The following is a 17,735-nucleotide window of genomic DNA, read 5'->3' on the forward strand; positions in this document are numbered from 1 at the left end:
AGGTGGTTGTGCAGAGATCAGCCAGGGGCATAAAATTTCAATACACCCTCAGCTTTTTAATAGTTAAGATTCAAAATCCACACATACTTAATTTCATGCTTCCCACAATTCTGATTATGCTACAAGCATGTATTGAAAATGCTCTCACTGAGTTATTAAACTCTCTACTTCCTTCCTCTCATGCAAAACACAAACTTTTAATAGGGCAGCACAATTAATTTCAGTCTTTCTATAGAGCCAGAATCCTGATGTGTGCAACATTCATCCACTGTGGTTCTCTGAGCTGTGCATGCAGGGGAAATCCCAAATTTGACCTTTCAGCAGAGGGTCACCAGAAGATCTTCACTACAGCTTTTGTTACTCAACTGTCCTTTTGAAGTAGAACACTGAAATGTAGTACTATTATTCCTTATGGACTGCAAATTAAAGGAAGAGTTTGATCTTCCTCATGAAGGTCATCATTAATGATATCTTAAAACAAACAAACAAACAAACAAACAAACAAAAATAATCCCAGGCCTGATTCTTAGAGGGTAAACATGAAGGGTAGGGGACTTGTGTGCATTGACACATCTCTTATAATTTCTATAGGGAGGCAAGAGCTACAGAATTCATCCATTTGTCTTTGGCCAATGCATAACCCCCACTGCTCATGAGCCTAATTTTCCACAGCCCATCTAAATATTCTACCCTCCTCAGTTTGTTCTCCTCCCTATCCTCCCCTTTTTTTGAACATGGAAGTTTTCCTACCTCAGAACTTTCTCTTTGTGCACTTTAAAAAGTGGAAGTTTTCCCCAAAGCTATATCTGAGTGAGACCCTGAAAACCTGTGGTTCCTCTCCAGCTAAAGAAGTTGTTGCAAAAAAATGCTAAGTTGTGTCCATTCAGGGTCAAGTGGGAAAAGGGACGGGGGTGCACATGCTCTAAGAGATAACAGGAGTTAAAGCTGTGATTTTGAATGCATAAAAAGAATATTTTAAAAGGTATTTACAGCTCTGTGCAATTGAATTCACTGAAATAAGGTAACTTGTTTTTAAAAGCAAAAAGTTTCAACAAAAAGTTTTTAAAAGAGAAAAGCATTTGAAAATTAGATTTTTCTCTAGCACATGAAACATATTTTAAAAAACACTAAAGTAGCGGATGGTATAAAAGGTTTTATCCACCACTTTGGAGCAATGCACCATCCTAATTCATATCAGTAAAACCCATCATCTCACTGACAATCACCCCCCCCACACCTGCCAAATCACAGGCAACAACACAACATAGACTGACTTCCCAGCCTGATCTTGGACTTGCCTTATCACCATGGACCTGCTTGGCAATCACTGGATCTGGTTCTCACCTGTGGTTTCACTTTCTGGCTTGATCTTGGATCTGTATCATCACTGCAAATTTGCCTGATGATCTGGACTCTTGGTAGAACCTGGCCATCATCTCTGGGTCTGCCCTGCTTGCCTTGCTCCGGTATTGTGGGGCTGGGCCCTGGCCAGCAACGCTCCACCCCTACTGTCCATGTTATCCTCCTCTACTCCCTGGACCTTGGGGAGCAGCTGGCCCTTGCTGCTCCATGACAGTAATGACTTAAAACTTAAAAGTGCATGTATTCATGTCAGTGAGCTTTATCCTAACAAATAACTTAAAAATTGCAAAGTGATTTGAATTTAAAACATCATATTTAGCAAGGTGATGCTCCAATAATCTCTGACTGTCACCAAAATTGGGAATAAACCTCTTAACACCAATGTAGCATTAAGAAGCAGGCATTCTCTTTATTACAGCACTGGATGCACGGGGGATCACTCCACCTAACGTGCATGCCGCATACAAAAATTACAGGGTTTATATCCAGTTATCTAATTTGTAACAATTAGTAAAAACACGCATAAGTTTATACTTATTGGCTAGTGATAAACATTTCACTCATTAGCATGCATGCTCCTTACGGGTGTGGGGGGGCAAGTTTCTTCGGTCTTGAATTGAGTCGGTGGTCGTGCTTCCCCCTGCCGCTTTTACCTTTCCCCTAGTTACAAAGGACTTCTCCGGGTTTGGCTCATTTTGTAATTCAGTCAGCAGAGCCAGGGGGTACAATACCGATACTGAGGAACATCTTGCCCTTTTATCACATATTGTTACTTGCTAAACTTTGGTATGTAGGCCTACTTGTCCTTGGTACGCAGACTTGCTCATCTCTGGTATGCAAGCCTGCTTGCTCTAGCTGTACAAAGTTTACACAAAGGGGCCCTTCATCAAATTGTCTAAGTCTTTGGTAACGTGACCACTTTAATAGCCGTCTCTCATCACCTTCCCCCCCCTTCTCTATATTTGGCTACTCATTTATACACTTATTGTATCTGAGCAACTGGCAAAATTGCAACAAATGGTGAGTCCTATCCAGAAATCATGAAACTTAGCTTTGGCTTCTGTACACAAATTTTATTAAAGTTCAGCAGTGCCCACAAAGGCTACCATGTATGCACTGTAAAAAGATGACATGCTGTGGAACAGTTTAGCAAAAGGACTAAGGGGACCTCTGCCCCCCCCCCCCCCCCATAATCTCTGAAGAAATTTAATCACTGCTTTAGACTGAAACATTTGGGCTATTTGTAATACAGATCTGAGATTAAATAGAAAAGCAATTAATGCACTAAATATTTATAGTATGTAAAGTCAAAGCAGGCATATGTTTTGCTCACAACATGGAAAAAAAAAAGCGTTAACACTCTAAAGCCCTTATATATGAAAGTTTACTATTCCAGAGAAACAGATGACAGTTCTATGAAATGGAAGGTCAAAACAATTATTTATACGAAGAAAAAAAAAGTAAAATAATTACTAAAAAACAAATGCCTTGAGGATTATAAACAAGGAGCTCTACTATTGATCTTGGTGGGTTGCGTTCAATGCTGGAAAAATATCAAGGCATTTCATGATGGGAAAATTTGCTGGAAAGGATAATAAAAACTAATTGCACTGCCTGGACTAAATGAAAGGCCAACAGCTCTGCTGGGCATGGAGCAGGAGTTCAGTCTCCATTATGGAACTTTCAAGAGCTCACAAGATTTGCCTGTTATGAAGGCCAAGAGGAACTCAAGAGTCAAATCTCTTCTCATTGTTTACCTGTAAAGTAGCTACTGACTTTGTAATTTCCATACTCACTCCCTGCTTCAGCCCACAAAGGATGAATTGTGCTTGACCAATCGGACTGCCTTCTATGACGAAATAACTTGCTCAGTGGATGAGAGGAGAACTGTGGACATCACCTACCTTGATTTTTAGCACGATCTTTGACATGGTCTCCAACAACACCCTTGTTGACAAGCTGGCAAGATTTGGACTGGAAAGATGGACCACAAGATGTGTAGAAAAATGGCTAAACTGAGCCATTAACTACCACCTTTTGAGGTAAGAAAAGTCAGACTGGCAGCTAGTCATGAGTGGAGTTCCTCAGAGGTTGATTCTGGGTCTGGTACTATTCAATATCTTTATAAATGATCTGTATGACAGTATTGAATACACCCTCACCAAGCTTGCAGATGACACCAAACTGGGGGGGAGAGGTAGATACACCAGAAGGAAGAGCAACCTTACACAGACCTCAACTGGCTGGAAGACTGGGCCAACAAGAATTGATTGAGGTTTAACAAAGATAAATGTCAAGTCCTGCACCTGGAACAGAATAATCCCAAGCAGCAGTACAGGCTGGGGTCTAACTGGTTGGGGTGGAACTGCTGTAAAGTACTTGGGGATTCTGGTGGGCAGCAAGCTGAATATGAGACAGCAGTGTGCCCTGGTAACAATGAAGGCAAACCAATCCTTAAAAGGTAGTTATAGGGAAGATGGAGGTACTCCCTTCATAAGGATGTGTGGTGACAGGACAAGAGGCAATGGGCACAAGTTGCTTCAGGGGCAATTCCATCTGAATATAAGAAAATTCTTCACTATGAAAACAATTAAACATTGGAATAGGTTATCCAGAGAAGAAATGGAATCTCCCTTGCTAGAAATATTCAAGACTTGGCTTGACAGGGCCCTGGATAACCTAATCTAAGGTCATGCTTCCAACAGATGGTTGGACCAGATGATCTCCAGAAGTCCCTTCCAATGTAGACTTTTCTATGATTCTATGAATCAAAGTTAAATCACTCTGAGGAGCTGATTGAGCAGAGTAGGTGACACATGACAGAAGGCTCTGTGGCAAACTGGCAACATCCTGCTGGCCATAACACTTAATAATGTTGTAGCTCGGTAAGAATCAACTTCTGTAGCTATTCACTAAGAGGCAAATAGTCTTCATTTCAACTGCATGCTGCCAAATCAGGGACTTGGGATGCCACCATTTTGAAAGCTATAATGTAAGTTAGAGATCTATAACTGTTTTCTTGCTTTGCTGGAGGTATTTTTGCATAGGAGAGAAGATAATACAGAAAATGGATCAAAACCTTCAATCTTCTGACTTTATACAATGTACTGCTTCCTCTACCTGGAGAACAAATGTACTTAGATCACAGCTTGAGACTTTGTTTTATCAATCCAAATGGCTACAAGTAAGGAAGGCTATCTGAGACTGTGCAACATCCCTCAGTCCTGTCTCCACAGCAGCACCTTCTTTCTGTGCACATTAAACCCCATCAAAATCCTCTGCTTTAGCTGCCCCAATTAGACACGACAATAGGTTTTAATCTGGATATATACACCAGAAAGAAAAATTTTAAGAAAGGACCTTAATTCCTTTACAGTCTGGGTGCTGCATGCCTGAGAAAAATCCTTGCCCTTCCCTCAGGGGCCTATAAAACTCTTTAAAAGGCTAATTTTTTATTTGCATTAAAGCCTTTATTCTGTTTTACCTCCCCCAACACTCCAGTGAGTGTATAATCACATCCCTTCCTACTACAGTTTTGATTCAGCAGCACAAGGACTCAAGGGTGCTTTGTGCAACTGAAGCTACAGCTATACAAAAGAACAGATCCGGTGTCACATATTCAGGGGGTAACCACCCCTGCTTCCTAGCATTTGGTCAGAAACAGCTCTGTAAAGCCAGCACAACTGCTTGAACCCATGAAGTGCTACTCCACTGTTGCATCTCAACATTCTTAGCATTGTCTACTTTTGCTGGAAGTTTGCCTAACTAGGCCCAGCAAGATCTTCCTCTCTGTTTATTTGCATTTGAACTGTCAGACCTTCTCCACTTGATCTTGGGCACAACCACAAACCAGAGAACACTATCTCACAAGATGTGCCTAAGCCAGTATTTAGAGCCCCAGGGTTTGTGTTCCCTGCCCCCCCCTCCCCCCCAACCCACCTTTTCTCCAGAGGAGTAATCCTGGAGCATGTCCTAGAGCTGGACAAAATACAACACTATGATACCTTCAAGGACAAGCTTGCACCTAAGTAAAAGCAACTCTTGAACCCTTACACTTACTAAGACAGCTTTGTTATATGCCTTTTGGGTCCTTGAACAGTCCTTAGCCTTTTTCTCAAATGCTCCTTCAAAATAGCCTTTACAGCAGAAAGAAATTTGAATGATATACATCTACTTCACTGCTTTGGTACAGGAAGGACTCTAAATAAGCAGCACTGAAAAGTGGTTTGCTACAAGGGATTATGACAGTGGTTGCAACACCAGAAGCTCCTCCAAGGAAAAGATGGCATGTGAAACGTGTTTGCTCACCAGCAATACAATACTCAAAAACTCTGCCCAACCTGCAAGCAGGCAGAGTACTATCCCAACACACAGGTTTGAATTTTGGCAGCCAACAGACCTACAAGCATTAAGTGTGATAGCTGTGTAGGTGTACTGGGTCTGGCTGGGATGGAGTTAATTTTCTTCATAGTAACTAGTATGGAGCTATGTTTTGGATTGGTGCTGAAAACAGTGTTGATAATACAGGGATGTTTTAGCCATTGCTGAGCAGTGCTTACACAGAGTCAAGGCCTTTTCTGCTCCTCACACTGCCTCTCGCCAGCGAGCAGGCTGGGGGTGCACAAGAAGCTGGGAGGGGACACAGCCAGAACAGCTGACCCCAACTGACCATAGGGATATTCCATACCATATGATGTCACGCTCAGCAATAAAAGGTTTGGGAAGAAGAAGGAAGGGGGGGACATTCGGAGTTATGGCATTTGTCTTCCCAAGTATCCATTATGCAAGATGAAGCCCTGCTTTCCTGTAGATGGCTGTAAACATCAGCCTGCCGATGGGAAGTAGTGAATGAATTCCTTGTTTTGCTTTGCTTGCACGTGCAGCTTTTGCTTTCCCTATTAAACTGTATCTCAACCCACGAGTTTTCTCACTTTTACCCTTCCAATTCTCTCCCCAATCCCACTGGAGGGGGAGTGAGCAAGCGGCTGTGTGGGACTTAGCTGCCCACTGGGGTTAACCCACAACAGCAGGAATCTCAGCCCAGAGTGCCACAAAAGATGTCTCTTCTGAGCTTGCCTGTAGTTAATAGAATCCCTAATCCTGCTTTTAGCTGAATTAAAAGAAAAAAAAGGGGGGGGGGGGAGAAAAAAATAAACATTCTAATTTTTGTCTTGTTCCTAAGAATGGGTGAGGAAGATGTTATGAAGAGAGAAATTTCAAGCAAGCAGTCAAGGGATATTTTTAAGCCTCTAGAGTTAATTGATACATCCTACCACAGTGTTTATGATAGCGAGCACTTTAGAAACACAAATAGGAAACAACCTTGGCCTAGGTAGAGTAGTAAATTAAATTCTTGCTAAATAGGTACTTGACAACTGTTGACCTCTCTAGAGGAAAAGCTTAAAAAGAATTTTAAATCTGTCCCACTTCTACATTGGTAAACTTTATATTTCACAGAAAAGAAGTAAGATGTACTTAGGCCTGATCTATTCAACATATCTGAGCTCACATACAGAGAAAAAACTTAGTGGATCAATCTGAAAGAGTGGTGTTCTGTTCAGCATTCTCTTTGTCAGATATAGATATATACAGGGACATCTTTACCTCTGTGCAGAACTATATGATCAATCATGTTACATTTGTATTTGGTGTGATATAGGCAAAGAGGACAACGAAGGTCTTTGGGTCCTTCCTCAGGAACTGCCGAATGTCCAGCTTCCATGTGCATAGTAAAAGCAGATCTGTGAAATGGGAGGGAGACATGGAAGCAGTCAGAAGAGGTGTGTATGGAACGCTGAAGTGTCACAGCTCTGTTACAGAAGTGTTGTATAAAATGGTACAGATACCACTCAGCCTTCTCTTCATAAAGCCACATGGCATTTCAGCAGGACTACTCACATGGATATCACATGAGCATAGGTATTTGAAGGCTCATATCCCTAAGTAACTGAACACACATTCTGCACAAGATATTCTTTTGCAGTGATTGCTCTATTTTCACATTGCTATAGTTAAGATGGCAAAAGTATTTCCAACTTTTGTGCTCATTATTTGCTTGCCTTTGGCAAAGAGAGACATTTTAGCAAGTTGAGTAAAATCCTTTCAACTGTCCTAGACTTTGAAGGGTGAAAAAAAACTTATTTCTGATCGAAAAAAAAAAAATCCTCAACAACCTCTCTCTTTGTAGGACTAGCCTCACAACAGCTGAAATGTTCAGATTCGACATATGAAATAGACTTGCACCTACAGTAAGTTTGACACCAAGTTGATAAGTTTGAAAGCCTCAATTATGAGGATCTGAAAATGCAAGACTGAGAATACTCCACAAATGAACAGTACTTTTGCACAACAAATCTCATACCATTAGCTGCATACTTAAAAGATACAAGAGACATACGTGCAGAGGAAATTAACTATGCACCTATCAAGCCACAAGGTAAGTACTAAAATGAGAGATGTTTGTAAACTTGGGGGAATTAGGTCATTTTTTTTCCTGGGGTAGTGCTAAAGCTTGCAAGAGCGAAGCTGCTGGCTGCATTAAATTACAGAATTTAAAGCCCCTTTGAAAGTTCTCCAAGTTTGTTAGCTTGAACACAAAACAACTTGCTAACACAACTGGCTTTGGGCCTGATCCAATGGTCATTGAAGCCAATAGGTGAGTTTTTATCAACTTCAGTGGATGCTTTTGTGTGTTTAATTCTCTATGGTGACTGGAAGTTGTTTTTTTAAAGAGAGCTCACGTGTGTATGTTGTACATTTAAAGAGGAAAGACTTAATCCCAGAAAGTTTGAGACATCACAATAATGAACACAACTCTATGTAACTATGAACATATGTAATTACAGCTTGATTTAAGGCAATTTTGTTTAATCCTGGTAGGAGAAAAGGGCAATAGGAAAATGTGAAAAGATACATTGGACCTGTCAAGAGTTGGAAATGCTTAAAACAAATAATAATCTGGAGCAGCAATAGTAATAGTAATCTGGAATTAAACAGCAAGTTATGCCATGTAACTGGCAAGGAGCTGAAGCAACAAAGCCTGATCCCTTATGGATGTATAACTTGAGGCTGCTCTTGTATGAGGTCTCTCATGTCTAATGTCCAGCATACAGCTAGACATGTACACAATACAATGGGTGAACAATTGGCTGAAGGGTCAGGCTCAAAGAGTTGTAGTAAATGGGGTAACATCTGGCTGGTGGCCAGTCACTAGTGGAGTTCCCCAGGGCTCAATTTTAGGGCCAGTTCTCCTCAGTGTTTTTATCAATGACCTGGACACGGGAGTTGAGTGCACACTAAGTTTGCCAATGATACTAAATTAGGAGCAGCTGTTGATTCCCTCGAGGGTAGGGAGACCTTACAGAGAGATCTTGATAGATTAGAGCCCTGGGCAATCACCAATCGTATGAAATTTAACAAGGACAAATGCCGGATTCTGCACCTGGGACGGTGTAATCCTGCATGTATGTATAGATTGGGGGACAAGAGGCTGGAGTGCAGCCCTGCAGAAAGGGATCTGGGGGTTTTGGTTGATGGTAAGCTCAATATGAGTCAACAACATGCCCTGGCAGCCAAAAGGGCCAACTGTATCCTGGGGTGCATTGAGCACAGTATAGCTAACCAGTCAAAAGAAGTGATTGTCCCACTATACTCAGCATTGGTGCAGCCTCACCTCGAGTACTGTGTGCAGTTTTGGGGTCCACAATATAAGAATAATATAAAAATATTAGAATGTGTCCAAAGGAGGGCAACAAAGATGGTGAAAGGACTAGAGGGCATGACTTATGAGGAGAGGCTGAGGATACTAGGTTTGTTCAGCTTAAAGAAGAGGAGACTGAGGGGTGACCTCATTGCTGTCTACAACTTCCTCATGAGGGGGAGCAGAGAGGGAGGTGCTGATCTCTTCTCGCTGGTGTCCGGTGATAGGACACGAGGGAATGGCTTAAAGCTGAGTCAGGGGAAGTTCAGATTGGATATTAGGAAAAAGTTCTTCACTGAGAGGGTGGTCAAGCACTGGAACAAGCTCCCCAGGGACGTGGTCACGGCCCCAAGCCTGTTGGTGTTCAAGAAGCGTTTGGACAACGCTCTTAGATATATGGTTTAACTTTTAGGTTGCCCTGTGTGGAGTCAGGAGTTGGACTGCATAAACCTTTTTTCCTTAGGGAACATGGCTAAACACACACACCTGAAACTTTAAATTTTGCAATGTTTAATTGGATTTGCTGAAATGTTTCTATATGCTATCAGGCACTTCGGAGTATGCTTTATATTTCAGCCAGATAAATTGCGGGGGGGTGTGGGGTGTGTTGGGGTAGGGATTATGAGAGCTTTCTTCATAGAGGGAATAGAAATTCTATAATCTACCTAGAACATTTGACTGCCCCATGCTTCATGCTAATTGCTCCAAAAATATGCCTTATTTTTGGAGAGAAACTCCTCATACTTGATGGTGAGGACCAACATCTAATTACAAATTGTGAGGAGGAAAAAAACCCCACTCCTTGTACTATTTACTGTAGTGAGTACAGCCTACTGCAAGTGTTTCTCATGATTTTCTCTTCAGCAGATGGTACAGGCTGTTGTAGGAATGAAGAAAAATAATTATATGGATGCTGCTGTGATCTGGTATGGCATTTCCTAAGTTTCTCTCCCTGGTCACCACTGGTCATGTGTCTCAGCTACAGCCAGTTCTCACAAAGATTTCAGAAGTCTTTTGAAGTGCTAAAAAAATCCCATTAGAAGTTCAGTTTATTTGTTTTGCACAATACTTACTTAAAGCCTGTATAAAAGGCACAATCTTTGCACTTGAAGAGTTTCTTCCCTCCATGCTTGTCACGGTAATGACGTCGAATGCTCTGTATGTAACCCGAGGAGAATTCACAAAATTCACAGCTAAGGATAGCTTCTGTTTTTTCCACTCCTGCAGCACTCCCCGAAAGTGGGATTCGGCTGACGTTATTGTTCCTGGCCAGAGCTGCAGACTGGTAGTGGTTCAACTGTTGCTGAACATCAGGAGGTTCCGAGTATGAAGAGTCTAAAAAGAAAGAGAGAAAGAAGTTGTCATTCCAGGTGGGTCAATGAAATTTAAAGATTCCAGGCCTGCTCCAGCCAGCAGCCTTCTGAAGACATAAGTGGATTAACATTTCTTCATCTAACCTGATTTGTATTCTACAATGTTGTCGTGGTTTAACCCCAGCCAGCAACTAAGCACCATGCAGCAGCTCCCTCACTCCTCCCTGCTCCCAGTAGGATGGGGAGGAGAATCAAAAAAAAGAGTAAAACTTGTGGGTTGAGCTAAGAACGGTTTAATAACTAAAATAAAATAAAATAAAATAAAATATAATAATAATAATTGTAATGAAAAGGAATAGAACAGAAAGAGATAGAAATAAAACCCAAGACAAGTGATGCACAATGCAATTGCTCACCACCCGCTGACCGATGCCCGAGCAGTGATCTGCCTCCCCCGACCAACTCCCCCCCGTTTATATACTGGGCATGACGTTCTATGGTATCCCTTTGGCTAGTTCAGATCAGCTGCCCTGGCCATGCTCCCTCCCAGCTTCTTGCACACCTGCTTGCTGGCAGAGCATAGGAAACTGATAAATCCTTAACTTAGGATAAGCACTACTTAGCAACAACTAAAACATCAGAGTGTTATCAACATCATTCTCACACTAAATCCAAAACACAGCACTGTACCAGCTACTAGGAAGAAAATAATTAACTCTATCCCAGCTGAAACCAGGACAGTATCCACCCCTTATTCTATACCATTTACGTCATGCCCAGATCCCACACTTTCTGATACATTTCCAATTAATCACCACCACTTTTCCTGTCTTTTAATATATACACACAGATATCATTCCCGCAGTCTATGGGCCATCCCTATAAAATGTCTGTTGAGTTCATTCAGTCCATGACTTTGGGCTCCATCTGTCATAACAGTTTGTCTGGGCAGGAGGGATGGTACGAAGTCTGCTCAGTCGGCAGAACAGGATCGGGCTTCGCTGTGGTGTGGTGGGCGGGTGACATTGGGCGCAGCAGGAGGATGGTGTGCAGTGTTGGATTGTTGCATGCTGCAGTCAGTCCTGGTTCCATCAATACTGCGCTTTGGTCGGTTTTATCAAAGTTCATTCTTCAATAATCTAAGTGATTCTTATTGTAATACCATTAATATAGTATATAACAATCACAATAATGATGACATACAGTGGCAGGATTATATAGCAATTAATATCATACAATTTAATTCACTGCCTATTCTCACCTAAAATCAAATCCCCTTGAGGCACACATCGGACTTCCCCATCCTTCCGCATCACCCACCAAGTGCACCCAGGTCCTTGAGCAAAAGCGATCCCACGAATGGGTTTGCCTTTGCCTGAGGCAGGAGTAACCCAGACTGTCTTCCCTAGCATATTTTTTATGTGCACTACAGGGACTTTATCCCCTTCTACAGTACATAAAAGTTCTGATTGGGCAGGGCCAGCCCGATTGACAGATCCTCTAGTATTGACTAACCAGGTGGCTTTTGCTAAATGTGTATCCCAATGTTTGAAAGTCCCACCCCCCATTGCTCTCAATGTAGTCTTTAACAATCCATTGTATCGCTCGATTTTCCTGGAGGCTGGGGCATGACAGGGGATGTGATATACCCACTGAATGCCATGCTCTTTGGCCCAAGTGTCTATGACGTTGTTTTGGAAATGAGTCCCGTTGTCTGACACAGTTCTTCCTGGGTTGCCATGTCTTTGCCAAGACTTGCTTCTCAAGGCCCAGGATAGTGTTCCGGGCAGCGGCATGAGGCATGGGATATGTTTCCAGCCAGCCAGTGGTTGCTTCCACCATTGTAAGCACATGGCGCTTACCTTGACGGGTTTGTGGGAGTGTGATATAGTCAATCATCTGCCAGGCCTCCCCATAGTTGTATTTCACCAATTGTCCTCCATACCACAGAGGCTTTAACTGCTTGGCTTGCTTAATTGCAGCGCATGTTTCACATTCATGGATAACCTGTGCGATAGTGTCCATGGTCAGGTCCACCCCTGGATCACGAGCCCATCTATATGTTGCATCTCTTCCCTGATGGCCTGAGGTGTCATGGGCCCACCGAGCCATGAATAATTCACCCTTATGCTGCCAATCCAGATCCACCTGAGCTACTTCAATCCTAGCAGCCTGATCCACCTGCTGGTTGTTTTGATGTTCTTCAGTGGCCTGACTCTTGGGTACATGGGCACCTATGTGACATTCTTTTACAACCAGATTATCTAGCCGGGACGCAATATCTTGCCACAGTGTGGCAGCCCAGATGGATTTACCTCTGCGTTGCCAATTACTCTGCTTCCATTGCTGCAACCACCCCCACAGAGCATTTGCCACCATCCATGAGTCAGTATAGAGATAGAGCACTGGCCACTTTTCTCGATCAGCAATGTCTAAAGCCAGCTGGATGGCTTTCACCTCTGCAAACTGACTCGATTCACCTTCTCCTTCTGCAGTTTCTGCAACTTCTTGTAATGGACTCCATACAGCAGCCTTCCACCTCCGATGCTTTCCCACAATGCGACAGGACCCATCAGTGAACAGGGCATATTGCCTCTCATTTTCTGGCAGTTCATTATACAGTGGGGCCTCTTCAGCACGCGTCACCTCCTCCTCTGGCGATATTCCAAAATCTTTGCCTTCTGGCCAGTTCGTAATCACTTCCAGGATTCCTGGGCGCCTGGGGTTTCCGAATCGAGCCCATTGTGTGATCAGTGCAACCCACGTGGCATCAGTTGCATGATGTGTAGAAGGGACCTTCCCTTTGAACATCCAGCCCAGCACTGGCAGTCAGGGTGCCAGAAGGAGCTGTGTTTCAGTACCAACCACTTCTGAAGCAGCTCAAACTCCTTCATGTGCTGCTAATATCTCCTTTTCAGTTGGAGTATAGCAGGCCTCAGATCCTCGATATCCCCGACTCCAAAACCCTAAGGGTCGGCCTCGGGTCTCCCCTGGTGCTTTCTGCAAGAGACTCCAGGTAGGGCCATTCTCCCCGGCTGCAGTATAGAGCACATTTTTAACATCTGGTCCTGCCCGGACTGGCCCAAGGGCTACTGCATGAACTATCTCCCGTTTAATCTGTTCAAAGGCTTGTTGTTGCTCAGGGCCCCATTTGAAATCATTCTTCTTCCGAGTCACTTGATAGAGAGGGCTTACAATCAGACTATAATTTGGAATATGCATTCTCCAAAAACCCACAATGCCTAAGAAAGCTTGCGTTTCCTGTTTACTAGTCGGTGGAGACATAGCTGCTATTTTGTTGATCACATCCATTGGGATGTGACGATGTCCATCTTGCCATTTTATTCCTAAAAACTGGATCTCCTGTGCAGGTCCCTTCACCTTACTCTGTTTTATGGCAAAACCGGCTTTCAGAAGGATTTGGATTATTTTCTCCCCTTTCTCAAAAACTTCTTCTGCTGTGCTGCCCCATACGATGATGTCATCAATGTACTGCAGGTGTTCCGGAGCTTCACCCTGTTCCAGTGCAGTCTGGATCAGTCCATGGCAAATGGTGGGGCTGTGTTTCCACCCCTGGGGCAGTCGATTCCAGGTGTACTGGACACCCCTCCAAGTGAAAGCAAAGTGTGGCCGGCACTCTGCTGCCAAAGGGATTGAGAAAAATGCATTAGCGATATCACTTGTGGCATACCACTTGGCTGCTTTTGACTCCAGTTCGTATTGAAGTTCTAGCATGTCTGGCACGGCCGCACTCAGCGGCGGCGTGACTTCATTCAGGCCACGATAGCCTACTGTTAGTCTCCACTCTCCATTAGACTTTCGCACTGGCCATATGGGGCTATTAAAGGGAGACCAAGTCCTGATGATGATCACTCCTTGGCTCTCCAGTCGACGAATCAACTTATGGATGGGAATCAGGGAGTCTCAGTTGGTGCAATATTGCCAACGGTGCACCGTTGTGGTAGTGATTGGCACCTGTTGTTCTTCCACCCTCAGCAACCCCACAACCGAAGGGTCCTCCGAGAGATCAGGCAAGGTGGACAGCTGTTCAATTGCCTCTGTCTCCAAGGCAGCTATACCAAAAGCCCACCGATACCCCTTTGGGTCCTTGAAATACCCTCTCCTGAGATAGTCTATGCCAAGGATGCATGGGGCCTCTGGGCCAGTCACAATGATGTGCTTTTGCCACTCATTCCCCGTAAAACTCACTTCGGCTTCCAGTAGTTAGCTGTTGGGATCCCCCTGTCACTCCAGAAATACAGATGGGTTCTGCCCCTTTATAACTTGATGGCATTAGGGTACACTGTGCACCAGTGTCTACTAGAGCCTTGTACTCCTGTGGGTCTGAGGTGCCAGGCCATCGGATCCACACAGTCCAGTAAACCCGGTTGTCCCCTTCCTCCACCTGCCTGGAGGCAGGGCCCCTCTAGTCCTGGTCTGAGTATTTGTTACTCGCTTCTTGTAAAAATGACTTAGAAGTCCCTTCAAGAGGATCAGAAGTAAGATCAGCCCTTCTACTCTGGAAACAGAAGCGGCATCTTTCCTGGAAGAATCCCCTTTTGTGGTTGTTTTTCCTTTCAATTCACATACTCGTGCATCTAGGATCCAAGTAGGTTTTCCAGCCCAATTCCCATGTCCTCTCTGTGGTCACACAGGTAAAACCACAGGGTACCCCGTGGTGTGTACTTTCTATATTCTCTCTCTGGAGTAGGGGATCACTTACTCCTAATAATAGCTGAGATGCCGTTCCGTACAGGTGGGGAGTAAGACATATCCTCTTTGAATTGCTGGAACTCTCAGGACAGTTTCTCATCTAGTAGGTCTGGCAGTTTCTCCACAGCTGAGATGAGGGAGGAAGAGAGACTTTCTTTGTATTGCTGGAGTCAGCGAGCCAATTCATCCACTGTTGGTCCCTCTTCGTCTTTCCAGTCCATTACTGCCAATGCATTAGCATGCGACAATGGCGTGCTCTGTACAAACTTCCGCCACATGGTTCGTGTGCAGTGGACTTCGTCTGGATCTGTGGGTAACTGTGCATCGTCTGGGTCATAATAAACCATCTCCTGCACGGCTAATTCCCTCAGGTACTGGATACCTCTCTCCATAGTGGTCCACTTGCTTGGATGACATACATCTTCCTTGAAGGGATATCTTGCCCTCACACCAGACAGAAGTCACCTCCAGAGGCTGAGGGCTTGTGTCCCTTTTCTAATCGCTTTGTGTCCTGGTTTTGACTGGGACAGAGTTAACTCTCTCCACGACACTTTGTCAATGCCACCTTCCCTAGAAAGGGATCCCAGCTGCTTGGCTTCCTTACCCTCTAATTCCAAGCTACCGGCCCGTTATCCCAGCATCAGAGGAGCCAGGTGATAATGTGCTCGCCTGGACAACGGCTGAAGTCTTTTCGCATATCCCGCAGCTCACTCAGGGATAGGGATCGAGTGATTATCTCTGGTTCTGCCTCTTCCTCCTGTTCTCGTGATGACCCTGGTTCATCTTCATCCTTTGCTAAGCGAGCTGATTTTTTTGAGTATTTCTTCTTCTGTATATGAGCGACTGATATCAGCATGGGTTGGTTCTCTGGTTCAGCTGCAGTGCCTGTCACGGGGGTTGGAGTAACTGTAGTGCCTGTCACTGGAGTTGGAGTGGCTGCAGTGCCTGTCATTTTGTTGTCAGATCCAGAGACCTTTGCTTCCCCTTGAGGGTACTGAATAGTGTTGAACAGGGCTCGGTAGGCAGGGGCCAGGCCCCAGCACATTGCAGTGATTGTGTCTCCCTGGAACTGTCGGGGTGACAGCATACTTTTTCCAAATGTTCTACTAGTTTTCAGGATTCTGCACTTGTTCAAGGGTGAAGTTCCAAAACACTGGAGGTGCCCACCATCCTAGGCATTTGCCCATGCTACCCCACACACCCTGCCACTCATAACTCTCCAGCCTTGGGGCAGATCTCTGGGTGATCCTCTTAAGTAGTTGTTTAACCCTGAACAAGACCTGAACCACATTCAGGAACAAGCTAGTTCCTAGCAATAGGACCATGTTAGTTTCAACATTCCAAGGATATTCAAAATTCTCAAAATTCTCAAACACTACTGTAATTAGCCTGGAGGAGGAGGGGAAGGTGAAGGAAGGTGTCTCCCCCATAGATTGGCTCTCCGAGGAGAAAAGGTAAAGGGTGTAATTATTAATAGTTTCCGATAGATGGCGCCTGAAGTACAGAGGTGACGGCAATGCTGAGTACAAATACTGGATTAGTCCCACAACCAATAATTTTATCGTATATAAGCCAATGTTACGTAGTACAGCAAAGCAAAAACCTTAATCCACCTCACCTTATGGGTGACAAGCAGCAGCACAGGCACTATATACAGCAAGTAAGGTGTTACATAACACAACTCTAAGAACGAATGCCACAACTCTAAGAGCCAATGGATCAACATTGTGACCAGCAACTATTAAACTAATATAATGAATGCTTATAACAAGTTCAGTTTAACACGCTGTGGTGAGATCTGTTGTTATCTCAACCCTTTGGGCCTCACGTTGGGTGCCAAAACAAACTGTCATGGTTTAACCCCAGTCAGCAGCTAAGCATCACGCAGCTGCTCGCTCACTCCACCCTGCTCCCAGTGGGTGGGGAGGAGAATCAAAAAAAGAAGTAAAACTTGTGGGTTGAGGTAAGAACGGTTTAATAACTAAAATAAAATAAAATATAATAATAACAATAATAAAATATAATAATAATAGTATTGAAAAGGAATAGAACAGAAAGAGAGAGAAATAAAACCCAAGAAAAGACAAGTGATGCACAATGCAATTGCTCACCACCCGCTGACCGATGCCAGAGCAGCGATCTGCCCCTCCCGGCCAACTCCCCCCTCTTTATATACTGGGCATGACATTCCATGGTATGGAATACCCCTTTGGCTAGTTCAGGTCAGCTGCCCTGGCCATGCTCCCTCCCAGCTTCTTGTACACCTGCTTGCTGGCAGAGCATGGGAAACTGAAAAGTCCTTGGCTTAAGATAAGCGCTCCTTAGCAACAACTAAAACATCAGAGTGTTATCAACAGTATTCTCACACTAAATCCAAAACACAGTGGTGTACCAGCTACTAGGAAGAGAATTAACTCTATCCTAGCCAAAACCAGGACAAATGTAAAAGGTGGTCAGTTGAGATTAGGCTTTTTAAATCTGATCTGGGGGGGGATAAATATATGAGAGTAATCTATTAAAGACAGAAAGAAAAATGAAATGGATACAATATTTCCCTCCCCCTTATACAACCCAACAGAAGGCTGTAACACCATTTTAACAATATTTAAAAAAACAGACTAGATATGTTTCAGCACACAAACTGAAAA

At 43.9% G+C, this 17,735-nt stretch overlaps 1 protein-coding gene across 1 annotated transcript in view; it reads right to left on the reverse strand.

The window, feature by feature from the left end:
• The window catches only part of LOC127029288 (zinc finger protein 462-like), a gene marked incomplete at its 5' end in the record, with an annotated part of 29,396 nt that extends 19,000 nt beyond the window's left edge, over positions 1-10,396 (reverse strand). Inside the window, 2 exons of the mRNA XM_050914855.1 lie at positions 6,967-7,103; positions 10,135-10,396. Of these exons, the coding sequence (XP_050770812.1) occupies positions 6,967-7,103; positions 10,135-10,396 (399 nt within the window). The remainder of the gene's footprint in view (positions 1-6,966; positions 7,104-10,134) is intronic.
• Positions 10,397-17,735: the final 7,339 nt, after the last annotated feature.

This window comes from Gymnogyps californianus, unplaced genomic scaffold (assembly GCF_018139145.2).
Source record: "Gymnogyps californianus isolate 813 unplaced genomic scaffold, ASM1813914v2 HiC_scaffold_94, whole genome shotgun sequence".
Lineage (NCBI taxonomy): Eukaryota > Metazoa > Chordata > Aves > Accipitriformes > Cathartidae > Gymnogyps > Gymnogyps californianus.